Here is a 15,090-nt window from a genome sequence, read left to right as displayed (position 1 = left end):
TTTTGCGTGTTATATTTGCTCAATTTCACAACTGTATATGCCATAACAATGCTCCTGGCTGTTGCCACATATTTCAGTCCGTGTTTGTACCCACCAAACAAGGTAGCATTCTTGGTTATGCTTTTTGCTAGGTAAGGAAGAATAGTGTTTAATTTGCGCCAGAGCCTGTTTTTGCCTTCGTGACCGGGCCAATTTTTTCTATTCTGACAAGTGTCAATTTATGAGGTCTGCAAATTGCCTCTGCTGAAAAAAAGAGGACTTAACTCTATAGCGCCACCTATTGGAAGTAGCAATCCTACAAGTCACAATCAACCCTTTAACAAGTCGTGCAATATGACTTAGGATAAAAGCCAAATCAGTATCTCAATTCGCAGACACGGTGTTTCGGGCTGTTGGCCCTCGTCAGTGCGAAGCATGAGAACTGATTTGGCTAGGTGAGAGGCTCTGGAGTGGGGTCTAAGGGGTAACGTTTCTCCTTATGGAGAGTGACATACCAGCTGGCTTGTCAAGGTAAGGAGGCTTATTCGCCGTGCAATGCTCCTCTGGGAATTTAAATATGCAAATTGCCTCTGCTGAAAAAAAGAGGACTTAACTCTATAGCGCCACCTATTGGAAGTAGCGATCCTACAAGTCACAATCAACCCTTTAACGAGTCGTGCAATATGACTTAGGATAAAAGCCAAATCAGTATCTCAATTCGCAGACACGGTGTTTGGGTTAACAGAAGAAATTGGACCCCAAAAGTTGTTGTGCAATTTGTCCTGGGTACGCTGATACCCCGTATGTGAGGAAAAAACACTGTTTCGGACATGGCAGAGCTCGGAAGAGAAGGAGCGCCATTTGACTTTTTCAACGCAAAATTGGCTGTCGTGTTTGGAGAGCTCCTGATGTGCCTAAACAGTGCAAGTTCTTCACAACAGTTTATAATTTAGAGCTATGAAAATAAAAATTATATTTTTTCCACAATGATAATCTTTTTACCCCAACATTTTTATTTTGCCAAGGGTAACAGGAGAAATTACACCCCCAAAGTTGTTGTGCAATTTGTCCTGAGTACGCTAATACCCCATATGTGGGGGGGAACCACCTCTTGGGCGCATGGCAGAGCTCGGAAGGGAAGGAGCGCCGTTTGGCATGTAGACTTAGATGGAATGGTCTGCAGGCGTCACATTGCGTGTGCAGAGCCCCTAATGTACCTAAACAGTAGAAACCCCCCACAAGTGACCCCATATTGGAAACTAGACCCCCCAAGGAACTTATCTAGATGTGTTGTGAGAACTTTGAACCCCCCAGTATTTCACTATAGTTTAAAACGCAGAGCCATGAAAATAAAAAATAATTTTTTTTCCACAAAAATTATTTTTTTGCCCTCAGTTTTGTATTTTCCCAAGGGTAACAGGAGAAATTGGACCACAAAAGTTGTTGTCCAATTTGTCCTGAGTACGCTGATACCCCATATGTGGGGGTAAACCATTGTTTGGGCGCACGGCAGAGCTCAGAAGGAAAGGAGCACTGTTTGACTTTTTCAATGCAGAATTGGCTGGAATTGAGATCAGATGCCATGTTGCATTTGGAGAGCCCCTGATGTGCCTAAACAGTGGAAACTCCCAATTCTAATTCCAACCTTAACCTTAACCCCACAACACCCATAACCCTAATCCCAACCCTAACTGTAACCCTAACCACAACCCTAACACCAACACACCCCTAACCCTAATCCCAACCATAACCCTAACCACAACCCTAACCCTAACACACCCCTAACCCTAATCCCAACCCTATCCCCAACTCTAACCCTAACTTTAGCCCCAACCCTAACTTTTGCCTAAGACTAACCCTAACTTTGGCCTAACACTAACCCTAACATTAGCCTAACCCTAACCCTATCTTTAGCCTAGCACTAACCCTAACTATAGCACGAACCCTAACCTGCCGTATCTATTTTTTTACTTTATAACAAGATTGCTGACTGGCACAGCTGTTGCCAGCAGCACTTGTTGTTAGGGCTAGCGGAACGCACCGAGTATAGTAAGGAAACAACAAGGTGCGTTCGCAGCCCGGGGTCCACCGTGCAGAGATATCTGCTGCAAAGTAATTGGCGGCACTATATGGCGGTATAAGCAAACTCTATTAACTTCACAGAATCGCAAAGATATGAAAATGCTGTGCCCTGTTAACCTCACAGAGGATCACAGCTACCTAACTGAGCAAAGCAAAGAGTGGTCATGCAGACAGCATAGCACACAAACGACTCCTCACCGGAGGTGCCGGTATTCTAGGGGCTTATTTCAGCCAGGCCCTGAATCCAAGCATACAAAACTCCTCACCGGAGGTGACAGTATTCTAAGGGCTTATTTCAGCCAACCCTGACCACATGCAGACATGACCACCAAGTAGCAAAGCTCATAACATAGGTTGATACTAGCGCATGGTCGTGCGGCCATGTGAACCTTATATAGTTGCAGCAGACAAGGACCTTCCTAGTGTCCAATTGGAGCTGCAACAGGACCTGAGAGTGTGACCCCCAACCTCCAATGAGAGGTCCTCCCGTGGGCATGCTCAGTGTGTACAAAGTAGGACTTGGTCCCAGAACAGCCTGCTCGCCGCTGACAAGTGCTGGCTACAAAAGCAGAAACTGGAAAGGCAGCAGTAACCCTTTCCACAGTATCAGGCTGAGCGAGACGCTGGGCCCGATGTCTCAGGCACCACTGCGGCTGATGCAGAATGGGAGACAGCAGCAGACATGGCTCGAGATTCCCCCTGTGCAGCGGCGGGAACTCAACCCCTAACACTTGTTACATTGTTTCTCCTCTAATCTCTCACTGACAGGAGATCAGAGGAGAAACAGCGTTATTATGAGGCAGATCGCCCGGCAAAGTTTGTTGCTACAACAAACTTTCCCAGTGATTTGTCTCATTGGCTGATGTGAAGCTGACGTCATCGGGACCTGAACCAATCAGGTCTCGATGAGGACGGGGGTCGCGGGAAGCGTTGTGCACCAGAATCCCCTCGTTACAAGGTATGTGGATTGCTATTGAGTAGTGTTGAGCATTCCGATACTGCAAGTATCGGGTATCGGCCGATACTTGCTGTATCGGAATTTCCGATACCGAGATCCGATACTTTTGTGGTATCGGGTATCGGGTATCGCAACAACATTAATGTAATAATGTGTAAAAAAGAGAATTAAAATAAAAAATATCGCTATACTCACCTGTCCGACGCAGCCGGGACCTCAGCGAGGGAACCGGCAGCGTTGTTTGTTTAAATTTCGCGCTTTTACTTGGTTACGTGAAGTCCCGGCTTGTGATTGGTCAGGGCGGCCATGTTGCCGGGACGCGGACCAATCACAGCAAGCCGTGACGAAATTACGTCACGGCTTGCTGTGATTGGTCCGCGTCCCGGCAACATGGCCGCCATTAACCAATCACAAGCCGTGACGTCACGGGAGGCTGGACATGCGCGTATTTTGAAAAGCGCGCGTGTCCAGCCTCCAGTGACGTCCCGGCAACATGGCCGCCATTAACCAATCACAAGCCGGGACATCACGGGAGGCTGGACATGCGCGTATTTTGAAAAGCGCGCGTGTCCAGCCTCCCGTGACGTCACGGCTTGTGATTGGTTAATGGCGGCCATGTTGCCGGGACGCGGACCAATCACAGCAAGCCGTGACGTAATTTCGTCACGGCTTGCTGTGATTGGTTCGCGTCCCGGCAACATGGCCGCCCTGACCAATCACAAGCCGGGACGTCACTGGAGGCTGGACACGCGCGCTTTTCAAAATACGCGCATGTCCAGCCTCCCGTGACGTCACGGCTTGTGATTGGTTAATGGCGGCCATGTTGCCGGGACGCAGACCAATCACAGCAAGCCGTGACGTAATTTCGTCACGGCTTGCTGTGATTGGTCCGCGTCCCGGCAACATGGCCGCCCTGACCAATCACAAGCCGGGACCTCACGTAACCAAGTAAAAGCGCGAATTTTAAACAAACAACGCTGCCGGTTCCCTCGCTGAGGTCCCGGCTGCGTCGGACAGGTGAGTATAGCAATATTTTTTATTTTAATTCTTTCTTTTACACATTAATATGGTTCCCAGGGCCTGAAGGAGAGTTTCCTCTCCTTCAGACCCTGGGAACCATCAGGAATACCGTCCGATACCTGAGTCCCATTGACTTGTATTGGTATCGGGTATCGGTATCGGATTGGATCCGATACTTTGCCGGTATCGGCCGATACTTTCCGATACCGATACTTTCAAGTATCGGACGGTATCGCTCAACACTACTATTGAGCACAAAACCGCCGACCGTAGACAAATGTTGGCGCTGCACAAAGCCCTGCTAGCGCCAACGTTTATCTACTGTCAGCAGTTACAAAGAGGTTGAAAAAAAAGAAAGACAATAAAAGTGATACCCACTTTTTACTTTATGAATACCTATCTACTTTGGCAACCATACACCGCAAAACTATGATTTGGGCTTGTGACAAATTTGGAAACAGTGTCCCAACCACCTGGCATTTGATGCTATCATGTACTTTTTGGGCATTAGGAATTAATCAGCCTAACCAAAAATCGTAAAAAAAATTGTTTTACTAAATAGAGATGTTTTACACATTTGTTTAAGTTTTCAAACTGGTGACACGTAGTTGTCACCCTAAAACTAATGGCAGACTGTTGTTGCAATAGCCTTTTTTATCATCAATTTTACCCTACCTAGCATTTATGATTGATTCTATATTTTTCTATGGTTGGATGTGGGGTAAAACATTTTTTGAAAATGTTATACTTGTATTCAAAATGCAAGTGGCACTAGGAACGGACATGGTAGTGTCATACAAGAAAACCCCAATACCGTAGCTAAAAATGTAGGAGCGGATGGCCACCACAGCAATACCACCAGTTCTACTGGCACCATTCGTCCGACTGAAATAGTATCAAACGCAGGTCACACTTGCCCACTTTGGCCTCTGGCAAGCATACTATTGGGAAGGAAGCAGATGGCATAATGAAATATACTTTATTTCACATTATGTCTCAACTGAGTTCTGCTCAGTCCATCTCCCCTGCTGCCAAAGCACATAATGTTGTATATAGTGGAATTTTAACTCTTTCAATTGCAACTATATCTATGTTGCCCTTTTGTTTCCTAATCCTCAGCACTCTGGGGCTAAGGAAGATACTTTACCAAAACAACTTCTTCTTGATTTATTTAAAATAGTGGAAAGTCAACTCTTCCACTCAGAAGACATGGGTAAGATATGTAGGACACAATTTGAATATCTAGCATTATTGCTGGCATAGTAAGTGGAGATCAGTCAGGGGGGTAGAGGGAAGGACAAGCAGCTCAGGCCAATTTCTACACAGAGGCAATTTTCAGTGGAGTCACGGATGACAATGCTGATTAATCTATTGGCAGGCTCTGGCAACCAGAAAGGTGTGCCCAGAGGTAATCTAATCGGAGGAGGTGGGTGGTGGGTGCTGGCTTCGATGATACACAATGTAGGCAATGTGGAGCTAAAAGATCCTCTAGGCCGAAACCAGTTTCTTCTGAGGTCAGCTCTGAAGCAGGTGATGACCCACATGCTGTTGGTAAAGGAGGACCAAAAGCACCAGAAAGCTGTGGTCATGTTGGAGCTGAATAATATATGTAAGCTAGGCATCTCGTGTATTGGACATATTTTGCTTATTGCCATTAGATGACAATTTGGCATTCTGTGTGCTCTGAAAGGATTATTTCTTTATAAATGACAATCCTTGATGCTGCTTTTTTCCATACACTCATTGACATATTCATGCTTTTTACGGTGATCTGTACTAGAGATGAGCTAACCTTTAAGGCTCGTTTTGATTCGCAGAACATTTAGACGTTAGACGAACATGTTCCCCGAACCGCTAGACAAATGTACCCAAATCGCATTAGATTCAATAGGAGTCCAAAAATAGCATACACAACACCTTAGGGGGTGACAAAAAGCTTCCCAAACAGCTAAAATTAGGGGCAAACACCATAAAAGGTTGCATCAATTGACCCACAGTAGAAATTTGCAAATGGCACAGCGGAAGTCAGCCATGGGCCATGCATGAGGTATCAGGCCAGCATTTACAGCTTGGAATTGAAGTTTCAATAAGGACCTGGTGGTTAAGGGAGCACTGTAAGCCTTCTTAGCTGGGAGACCTCATGCAAAACCGCCATTTTTTTTTTATTCCAGCCACACTCAGATGGCACAAACATCAGTTTCATACAGTACTATTGGTAGAAAAATATAAGGAAAGTAGCACAGGTAGTTGACTGAAAGTAAGTGCAGGTCTGCTTGTCTGAGAGCTCTACTTACACAGGCAACCCTCCAGATGGAGACCGAACTTGAAGTCTCCACATTTCAAAAAATTATTGTCACACACCACTAAAGTGGCATCGATTTCGACAGAGGAGAAACAGTATAATATGCCTCTGACACACCTTCTAGTACAGGCAACCCAACAGATGGAGATCCAACTTAGAGTCTCCACATTTCAAAAAATATAAGAGTCTCCACATTTCAAAAAATAATTGTCACACACCACTACAGTGGCATAGATTTCCACATAGAAACAGTATAATAGGCCTCTGACACACCTGCTACTACATGCAACCCACCAGATGGAGACCCAATTTCGATTCTCCACATTTAAAAAAATTGTTTGTAACATCAGAAGCAGTAGCAACAGCAGCCACAAAGGTGGCACAGACTAGCGACCTAAGGTCACTCTTCCATTTTTGTAGACCAAAATGAAAAATGGTCAAACCCGCCCTGATGGCATTGAGCTCCAGATACTCCGGCACCATCCTCTCCAGTCGTTCACAACGTGCCAGACTTGCACTCTGTTCTGCTGGTGCATGGGCAGTTCTAAAAAAATGAGTGAAATGACTCACTTGCACTGCTGCTATTGATTTTGACGCCTTGATGTTCTCAGGGTTGTATGTCTAGAACTGCAATGCACACTGTGTGCTTCACTGCTGTCTTGGGGAAAACCACTCTTAAGATTGTCTACAAGCAAGTTCCGATACTTAAGCATGCATGCGTCCCTTTCCGGGGGGGGGAAGCATCTGACTAAATTTACTCTTGTATCGTGGTTCTAACAGAATGCCAAGTCAGTAGTCAGCACTATTTCTAACCCTAAGAATACGGGCATTATGTTGAAGGTAATGTAGCAAGAAGGCGCTCATGTGTTGGGCTCTTAGATGAGGTCCAAGTCCATGGTGTGTTGGTGGTGAGGTAATATTCAAGATTGCTTCCTCTGTCCCCTCCCGCCAACCATGAACAGCAGAAAGGGGATCGTTATCCTCTTTAACTCCTGTTGCTCATCCATCACCTTGATCTGCTCCATTTGTTCCTAGGCTCCTGCACCTTTATTAACAGTTTATCTGGTACCATGAGCCCCCCTAGATCGCTCGAACCCAACAAACCCAAACATCCACACATTCACTACTGCTATATTCTCTTGTTTATAGACTATGTAATGTGATGCCTGCAAGGCATCATGGGGAAACTTGCACGATCGCTCCTGACATCATATGCATCCACTCTTTGACAGGTGCAATCTTCAGCAATGGTGAAATAGTGCCATGCGTCCATATTTTGGAAGCGAATCACATGAATCGAATAGCAAATTGTTCCAGTTCACTGGGACCTGCAAATTTCATACATTTTGAATAAAAATCAATTTTCAGCAAATTGATTCAATCATCTCTAATAAGAAAACATGTGAACACAGTTTATTTTTTACAGTTTCTACACAAAATACATTGAAACATTTGAATATTTCAACACACTTCATTTTGATCTTTCTGTACACATAGTCTTTTAGTTTTTCTGCATAAGTAGACTCTTCGTCTTTTCTGCATGCAAAGCCTTTTGTTCTTTCTGCACAAATAGCATTTTTGTTTGTGTCATTTTTATGATTAAAAACTTAGGTGAACTCTGACAGGCCACCTTAATGTACACACATATAAAAAAGTCATGAATTTTGAGCATTTTATGGTGTTTTTATTTTGTGTGATCTTGAACACACATTTTCCTAGTGTTTTTTCCTGACCAAACACATACGGTATTTGTTTTTTTTTTGTCTCTTTTTTGTGATATAGCTTAATTTGTATGTCATTTTTATACTTTTTTTTGTTTTAGCTGATATCAGGAGAAAATATAAGCAATAGAAACTAAATATGTGTTTGTTTTCAGTGTATGTATTTATTTTTTTTATATAACCACAAAGAACAGTTAAAAATATTTTAAAATGTGTTCCCCTTTCTATAGAAATTATTTTTATATATTGGACATATTTTTTCAATGCAGCAAGCTAGAAACCGCAATTAAGGATTTCACAATTTTTCATTTATTTTGCACACTTTGACCTTCATAAGGTGTTATAGGACTTTTGGGAGGCATTTGAGCATAGTCATACCTTTGTTTAATTCCCTGTTTTCTCTGTAATTGGTACTGGTATATTTGCTCGTTACAGGAGAATATCAGTCTACTCTGCAAAGCAAAACTGACTTTAGCATGAATTATTTAGCATAAAAGCTCAATTTTTATGGTTTATGCTATATGTCACATGTAGGTAAAAGAGATTGAAAATGTATCTCCCCTACATCTCTAATATTGGAAACCTAAACAAAATTCAAGTCTAAGGCCGGGATCACACATGAGAGAAATACGGCCTAGTCTCGCATGTTAATACCCGGCATTGCTGCGGTCACTCAGGAGCGGAGCGTGCGGCCGCATAGCAATACATGCAACCGTACGCTCTGCTCCCGATCGCCGGGAGCAGTGCTGGGTATTAACATGCGAGACTTGGTCGTGTTTCTCGCATGTGTGATCCCGGCCTACTAATGCTTGGAAAACCATTTGATCTCCTGAATCAATATGTCCTGTGAATGCAGTTTACTAAGTAGCACTTGATCTACTAAATGACCTTTTTGCAAATTTTTTTAATTTTTTTAAGTGATTGCTGCCATGAATTGCTGGGCCACATTCCTATGCTAGCGGAAAAGGAGTTTGCACAGTTTTCACAGGTAAGATTTGAGCTTACAGTAAATCTTTGGCTTTTTACTACTCACTTGTGTAACCGAAAGAATTAAAAACATAGATTAAAAGAAATGTTAATATAACATACCTAAAACTTCATTTTATTTTATATCCGTAGGAAATTGGGCTTGCATCACTTGGTGCATCTGATGAAGACATTGAAAAACTGTCTACTGTAAGTATGAATGGAATTGGTCATATAACAGTTCTCCTAATACAGCTTTGAATAATTTAGTTGATAAATGGCAAAAAAATTGTTAAAAGGAATCTGTCAGGAGATTTTTGCTTTGTAAGCTGAAGACAACATGGTGTAGGGGTTAAAACACAGATTTCAGCAATGCCTCTCTTATCAAGCTCTTTTGTTTTGTTTGTTTGCAAGGATTGTTTTAGCACCATGAGCTTATTATTGCTGGGATACAATAGAGCATGCATGCTAGTATGACAGGACCCTTCCTGTGATAGGCACCTCACTGTCCTTGGATTTTGTACACAGAGAACTAGGGTTGAGCGAAACGGGTCGATCATTTTCAAAAGTCGCCGACTTTTGGCTAAGTCGGCGTCTCATGAAACCCGATCCGACCCCTGTGCTTGTCGGCCATGCGGTACGCGACTTTCGCGCCAAAGTCGCGTTTCAATGACGCGAAAAGCGCCATTTCTCAGCCAATGAAGGTGAACGCAGAGTGTGGGCAGCGTGATGACATAGATCCTGGTCCCCACCATCTTAGAGAAGGGCATTGCAGTGATTGGCTTGCTGTCTGCGGCGTCACAGGGGCTATAAAGGGGCGTTCCCGCCGACCGCCATCTTACTGCTGCTGATCTGAGCTTAGGGACAGGTTGCTGCCGCTTCATCAGAAGCAGGGAGAGCGTTAGGCAGGGTCCACTAACCACCAAACCGCTTGTGCTGCAGCGATTTCCACTGTCCAACACCACCTTCGGTGTGCAGGGACTGTGGAAGCTATTTTTTTTTTTTTTTCCCCTCAGCGCTGTAGCTCATTGGGCTGCCCTAGAAGGCTCCGTGATAGCTGTATTGCTGTGTGTACGCCACTGTGGAAACCAACTGCTTTTTTCAAAGCACATATCCTCTTGTTCCTTCCTTTCTGCACAGCTATCTTTTCTGTTTTTCCACACTTTTTATTTAATTTGTGCATCAGTCCACTCCTATTGCTGCCTGCCATACCTGGCTTACATTACTGCAGGGAGATAGTAATTGTAGGACAGTTTTTTTTTTTTTTTTTTTTTTTTTTTTGTGGGAGATTAAGATTGGCATTTCTGCTACAGTGCCATCCCTGTGTGTGCCATCTCTCACTGAGTGGGCCATAGAAAGCCTATTTATTTTTTCCGTGATTTGTGTTCTAAAATCTACCTCAACACAAAAACAGTACATCAATCAGTGGGAGAAAAATATTGGCCTCAGTCAGGGCTTGTGTGCCACTGCTGTGTGTGCTATCTCTCATTCAGTGGGCTATAGCAAGCCTATTTTTTTTTTTTTTTTTTAATATTATTTGGTTTCTAATTCTCCCTGAAAAAAAAAAAAAAAACCTAAAAAAACAGTGGGAGAATAATATTGCCCTTTCAGCTTGTGTGCCAGTCTTGACTCCTGGGTGTGCCACCTCTCTCCCTCTCATTCAGTGGGCCATAGAAAGCCTATTTATTTTTTTTTTTAAATATTATTGGGTTTCTAAAGTCTCCCTGAAAAAACAAAAAATACATAAAAAAACAGTGGGAGAGTAATATTGCCCTTTCAGCTTGTGTGCCAGTCTTGACTCCTGGGTGTGCCACCTCTCTCCCTTTCATTCAGTGGGCCATAGAAAGCCTATTTATTTTTTCCGTGATTTGTGTTCTAAAATCTACCTCAACACAAAAACACTACATCAATCAGTGGGAGAAAAATATTGGCCTCAGTCAGGGCTTGTGTGCCACTGCTGTGTGTGCTATCTCTCATTCAGTGGGCTATAGCAAGCCTATTTTTTTTTTTTTTTTTTTAATATTATTTGGTTTCTAAAGTCTCCCTGAAAAAAAAAAAAAAACATAAAAAAACAGTGGGAGAGTAATATTGCCCTTTCAGCTTGTGTGCCAGTCTTGACTCCTGGGTGTGCCACCTCTCTCCCTTTCATTCAGTGGGCCATAGAAAGCCTATTTATTTTTTGGTTTTTTTAATATTATTTGGTTTCTAAAGTCTCCCTGAAAATAAAAAAAAAAAATACATAAAAAAACAGTGGGAGAGTAATATTGCCATTTCAGCTTGTGTGCCAGTCTTGACTCCTGGGTGTGCCACCTCTCTCCCTCTCATTCAGTGGGCCATAGAAAGCCTTGTTTTTTTTTTAATATTATTTGGTTTCTAAAGTCTCCCTGAAAATAAAAAAAAAAAACATAAAAAAACAGTGGGAGAGTAATATTGCCATTTCAGCTTGTGTGCCAGTCTTGACTCCTGGGTGTGCCACCTCTCTCTCTAATTGTGGGCCATAGAAAGCCTATTTATTTTTTGGTTTTTTTAATATTATTTGGTTTCTAAAGTCTCCCTGAAAATAAAAAAAAAAAATACATAAAAAAACAGTGGGAGAGTAATATTGCCCTTTCAGCTTGTGTGCCAGTCTTGACTCCTGGGTGTGCCACCTCTCTCCCTTTCATTCAGTGGGCCATAGAAAGCCTATTTATTTTTTGGTTTTTTTAATATTATTTGGTTTCTAAAGTCTCCCTGAAAATAAAAAAAAAAAATACATAAAAAAACAGTGGGAGAGTAATATTGCCATTTCAGCTTGTGTGCCAGTCTTGACTCCTGGGTGTGCCACCTCTCTCCCTCTCATTCAGTGGGCCATAGAAAGCCTTGTTTTTTTGTTTTTTTTTAATATTATTTGGTTTCTAAAGTCTCCCTGAAAATAAAAAAAAAAAACATAAAAAAACAGTGGGAGAGTAATATTGCCATTTCAGCTTGTGTGCCAGTCTTGACTCCTGGGTGTGCCACCTCTCTCTCTAATTGTGGGCCATAGAAAGCCTATTTATTTTTTGGTTTTTTTAATATTATTTGGTTTCTAAAGTCTCCCTGAAAATAAAAAAAAAAATACATAAAAAAACAGTGGGAGAGTAATATTGCCCTTTCAGCTTGTGTGCCAGTCTTGACTCCTGGGTGTGCCACCTCTCTCCCTTTCATTCAGTGGGCCATAGAAAGCCTATTTATTTTTTGGTTTTTTTAATATTATTTGGTTTCTAAAGTCTCCCTGAAAATAAAAAAAAAATACATAAAAAAACAGTGGGAGAGTAATATTGCCATTTCAGCTTGTGTGCCAGTCTTGACTCCTGGGTGTGCCACCTCTCTCTCTAATTGTGGGCCATAGAAAGCCTTTTTATTTTTTTCCTTCATTTGTGTTTTAAAATCAACCTCAACACAAAAACACTACATCAATCAGTGGGAGAAAAATATTGGCCTCAGTCAGGGCTTGTGTGCCACTCCTGTGCGTGCCATCTCTCATTCAGTGGGCCATAGAAAGCCTTGTTTTTTTGTTTTTTTTTTAATATTATTTGGTTTCTAAAGTCTCCCTGAAAATAAAAAAAAAAAACATAAAAAAACAGTGGGAGAGTAATATTGCCATTTCAGCTTGTGTGCCAGTCTTGACTCCTGGGTGTGCCACCTCTCTCTCTAATTGTGGGCCATAGAAAGCCTATTTATTTTTTGGTTTTTTTAATATTATTTGGTTTCTAAAGTCTCCCTGAAAATAAAAAAAAAAAATACATAAAAAAACAGTGGGAGAGTAATATTGCCCTTTCAGCTTGTGTGCCAGTCTTGACTCCTGGGTGTGCCACCTCTCTCCCTTTCATTCAGTGGGCCATAGAAAGCCTATTTATTTTTTGGTTTTTTTAATATTATTTGGTTTCTAAAGTCTCCCTGAAAATAAAAAAAAAAAATACATAAAAAAACAGTGGGAGAGTAATATTGCCATTTCAGCTTGTGTGCCAGTCTTGACTCCTGGGTGTGCCACCTCTCTCCCTCTCATTCAGTGGGCCATAGAAAGCCTTGTTTTTTTGTTTTTTTTTAATATTATTTGGTTTCTAAAGTCTCCCTGAAAATAAAAAAAAAAAACATAAAAAAACAGTGGGAGAGTAATATTGCCATTTCAGCTTGTGTGCCAGTCTTGACTCCTGGGTGTGCCACCTCTCTCTCTAATTGTGGGCCATAGAAAGCCTATTTATTTTTTGGTTTTTTTAATATTATTTGGTTTCTAAAGTCTCCCTGAAAATAAAAAAAAAAAATACATAAAAAAACAGTGGGAGAGTAATATTGCCCTTTCAGCTTGTGTGCCAGTCTTGACTCCTGGGTGTGCCACCTCTCTCCCTTTCATTCAGTGGGCCATAGAAAGCCTATTTATTTTTTGGTTTTTTTAATATTATTTGGTTTCTAAAGTCTCCCTGAAAATAAAAAAAAAATACATAAAAAAACAGTGGGAGAGTAATATTGCCATTTCAGCTTGTGTGCCAGTCTTGACTCCTGGGTGTGCCACCTCTCTCTCTAATTGTGGGCCATAGAAAGCCTTTTTATTTTTTTCCTTCATTTGTGTTTTAAAATCAACCTCAACACAAAAACACTACATCAATCAGTGGGAGAAAAATATTGGCCTCAGTCAGGGCTTGTGTGCCACTCCTGTGCGTGCCATCTCTCATTCAGTGGGCCATAGAAAGCCTTGTTTTTTTGTTTTTTTTTTAAATATTATTTGGTTTCTAAAGTCTCACAGAGAAAAAAAAAAAAATAAATTAGGTGGGAGATTAATATTGACATTAGTGCTTGAGTGACAGTCCTGCGTGTGTGTCATCTCTGTGATTTGGTGTCACAGAAAACAGAGTGTGTAACATTGTGCCTGATTTTCCTTGTGGTCTCACCAACCTGTTAAGGGATATTGAAATCATACTGAAGTTATAGCTCACCGTGTAAGTTGTTTGACAGCAACAAATAAAGTTAGTTTGGTTACGATTTTTAAACAATGAGGAAGTCTGGTGCAAGAGGTCGTCGTGGGCGTTCATTGTCAGCTGGTAATGATGGTAGTGGTAGTGGAGCATCAGGTGGTCGTGGGGATAAAAATATTCCACCTAAGTCTGGAGCTGTGGAGCCAGTTTCGTCGTCAGGCTACACAAGGCCTCGAACGCTCTCTTTTCTGGGAGTAGGAAAACCGCTTTTAAAGGCTGAGCAGCAACAGCAAGTTTTGGCTTACATTGCAGACTCAGCCTCTAGCTCTTTTGCCTCCTCTTCCGAAACTGGTAAATGTAAAAGCAGCGCGTCGCTTGTGGATGTTCACGGTCAGGGACAAGTCGCTTCCTTGTCCTCCTCAGCAAAAACTACAACAAGAGAGAAGGATGCAGCAGGCGACACAACGGGTCACTCCATGGAGCTCTTTACACATACCGTCCCTGGCTTAGAAAGTGAAACATTTAACAGGCCATGCCCATTACAAGTAGATTCTGACATGGAGTGCACTGATGCACAGCCACAGCCAGAGTACTATGCTGCTCCTTTGACTCAGACCACCACATTGCCCTCTCAGGGTACAGATCCACAATCAGACCCTGATGAGACTATGTTGCCCCGCCACGAACGCTATACCACCGACCGACACAGTGACACAGACGAAGTTGCACACGAGCTCGAAGAGGAGGTAATAGATGACCCAGTTATTGACCCCGATTGGCAGCCATTGGGGGAACAGGGTGCAGGCGGCAGTAGTTCAGAAGCGGAGGTGGAGGAGGGGCCGCAGCAGGCATCAACATCGCAACAGGTTCCATCTGCCGGGCCCGTATCTGGCCCAAAACGCGTGTCAAAGCCAAAACCTGTTGGAGGACAGCGTGGCCATCCGGTTAAAGCTCAGTCTGCAATCCCTGAAAAGGGATCCGAGTCTAGGAAGAGTGCAGTCTGGCATTTTTTTAAACAACATCCAACTGATCAGCGCAAAGTCATCTGTCAAAAATGTTCAACTAGCTTAAGCAGAGGTCAGAATCTGAAAAGTCTAAATACTAGTTGCATGCATAGACACTTAACCACCATGC

General features: G+C 42.5%; 1 protein-coding gene across 1 annotated transcript in view; it reads left to right on the top strand.

Moving 5' to 3' along the window:
- Nucleotides 1-15,090, top strand: part of LOC143775069 (tyrosine 3-monooxygenase-like) — a 271,622-nt gene that overhangs the window by 154,161 nt on the left and 102,371 nt on the right. Inside the window, exons 7-8 of the mRNA XM_077262903.1 lie at nucleotides 8,981-9,050; nucleotides 9,182-9,238. Coding sequence (XP_077119018.1) covers nucleotides 8,981-9,050; nucleotides 9,182-9,238 — 127 coding nt within the window. The remainder of the gene's footprint in view (nucleotides 1-8,980; nucleotides 9,051-9,181; nucleotides 9,239-15,090) is intronic.

The sequence above is a fragment of the Ranitomeya variabilis genome, chromosome 5 (assembly GCF_051348905.1).
Source record: "Ranitomeya variabilis isolate aRanVar5 chromosome 5, aRanVar5.hap1, whole genome shotgun sequence".
NCBI lineage: Eukaryota > Metazoa > Chordata > Amphibia > Anura > Dendrobatidae > Ranitomeya > Ranitomeya variabilis.
This window is presented reverse-complemented; position numbering and strand designations above follow the sequence as displayed.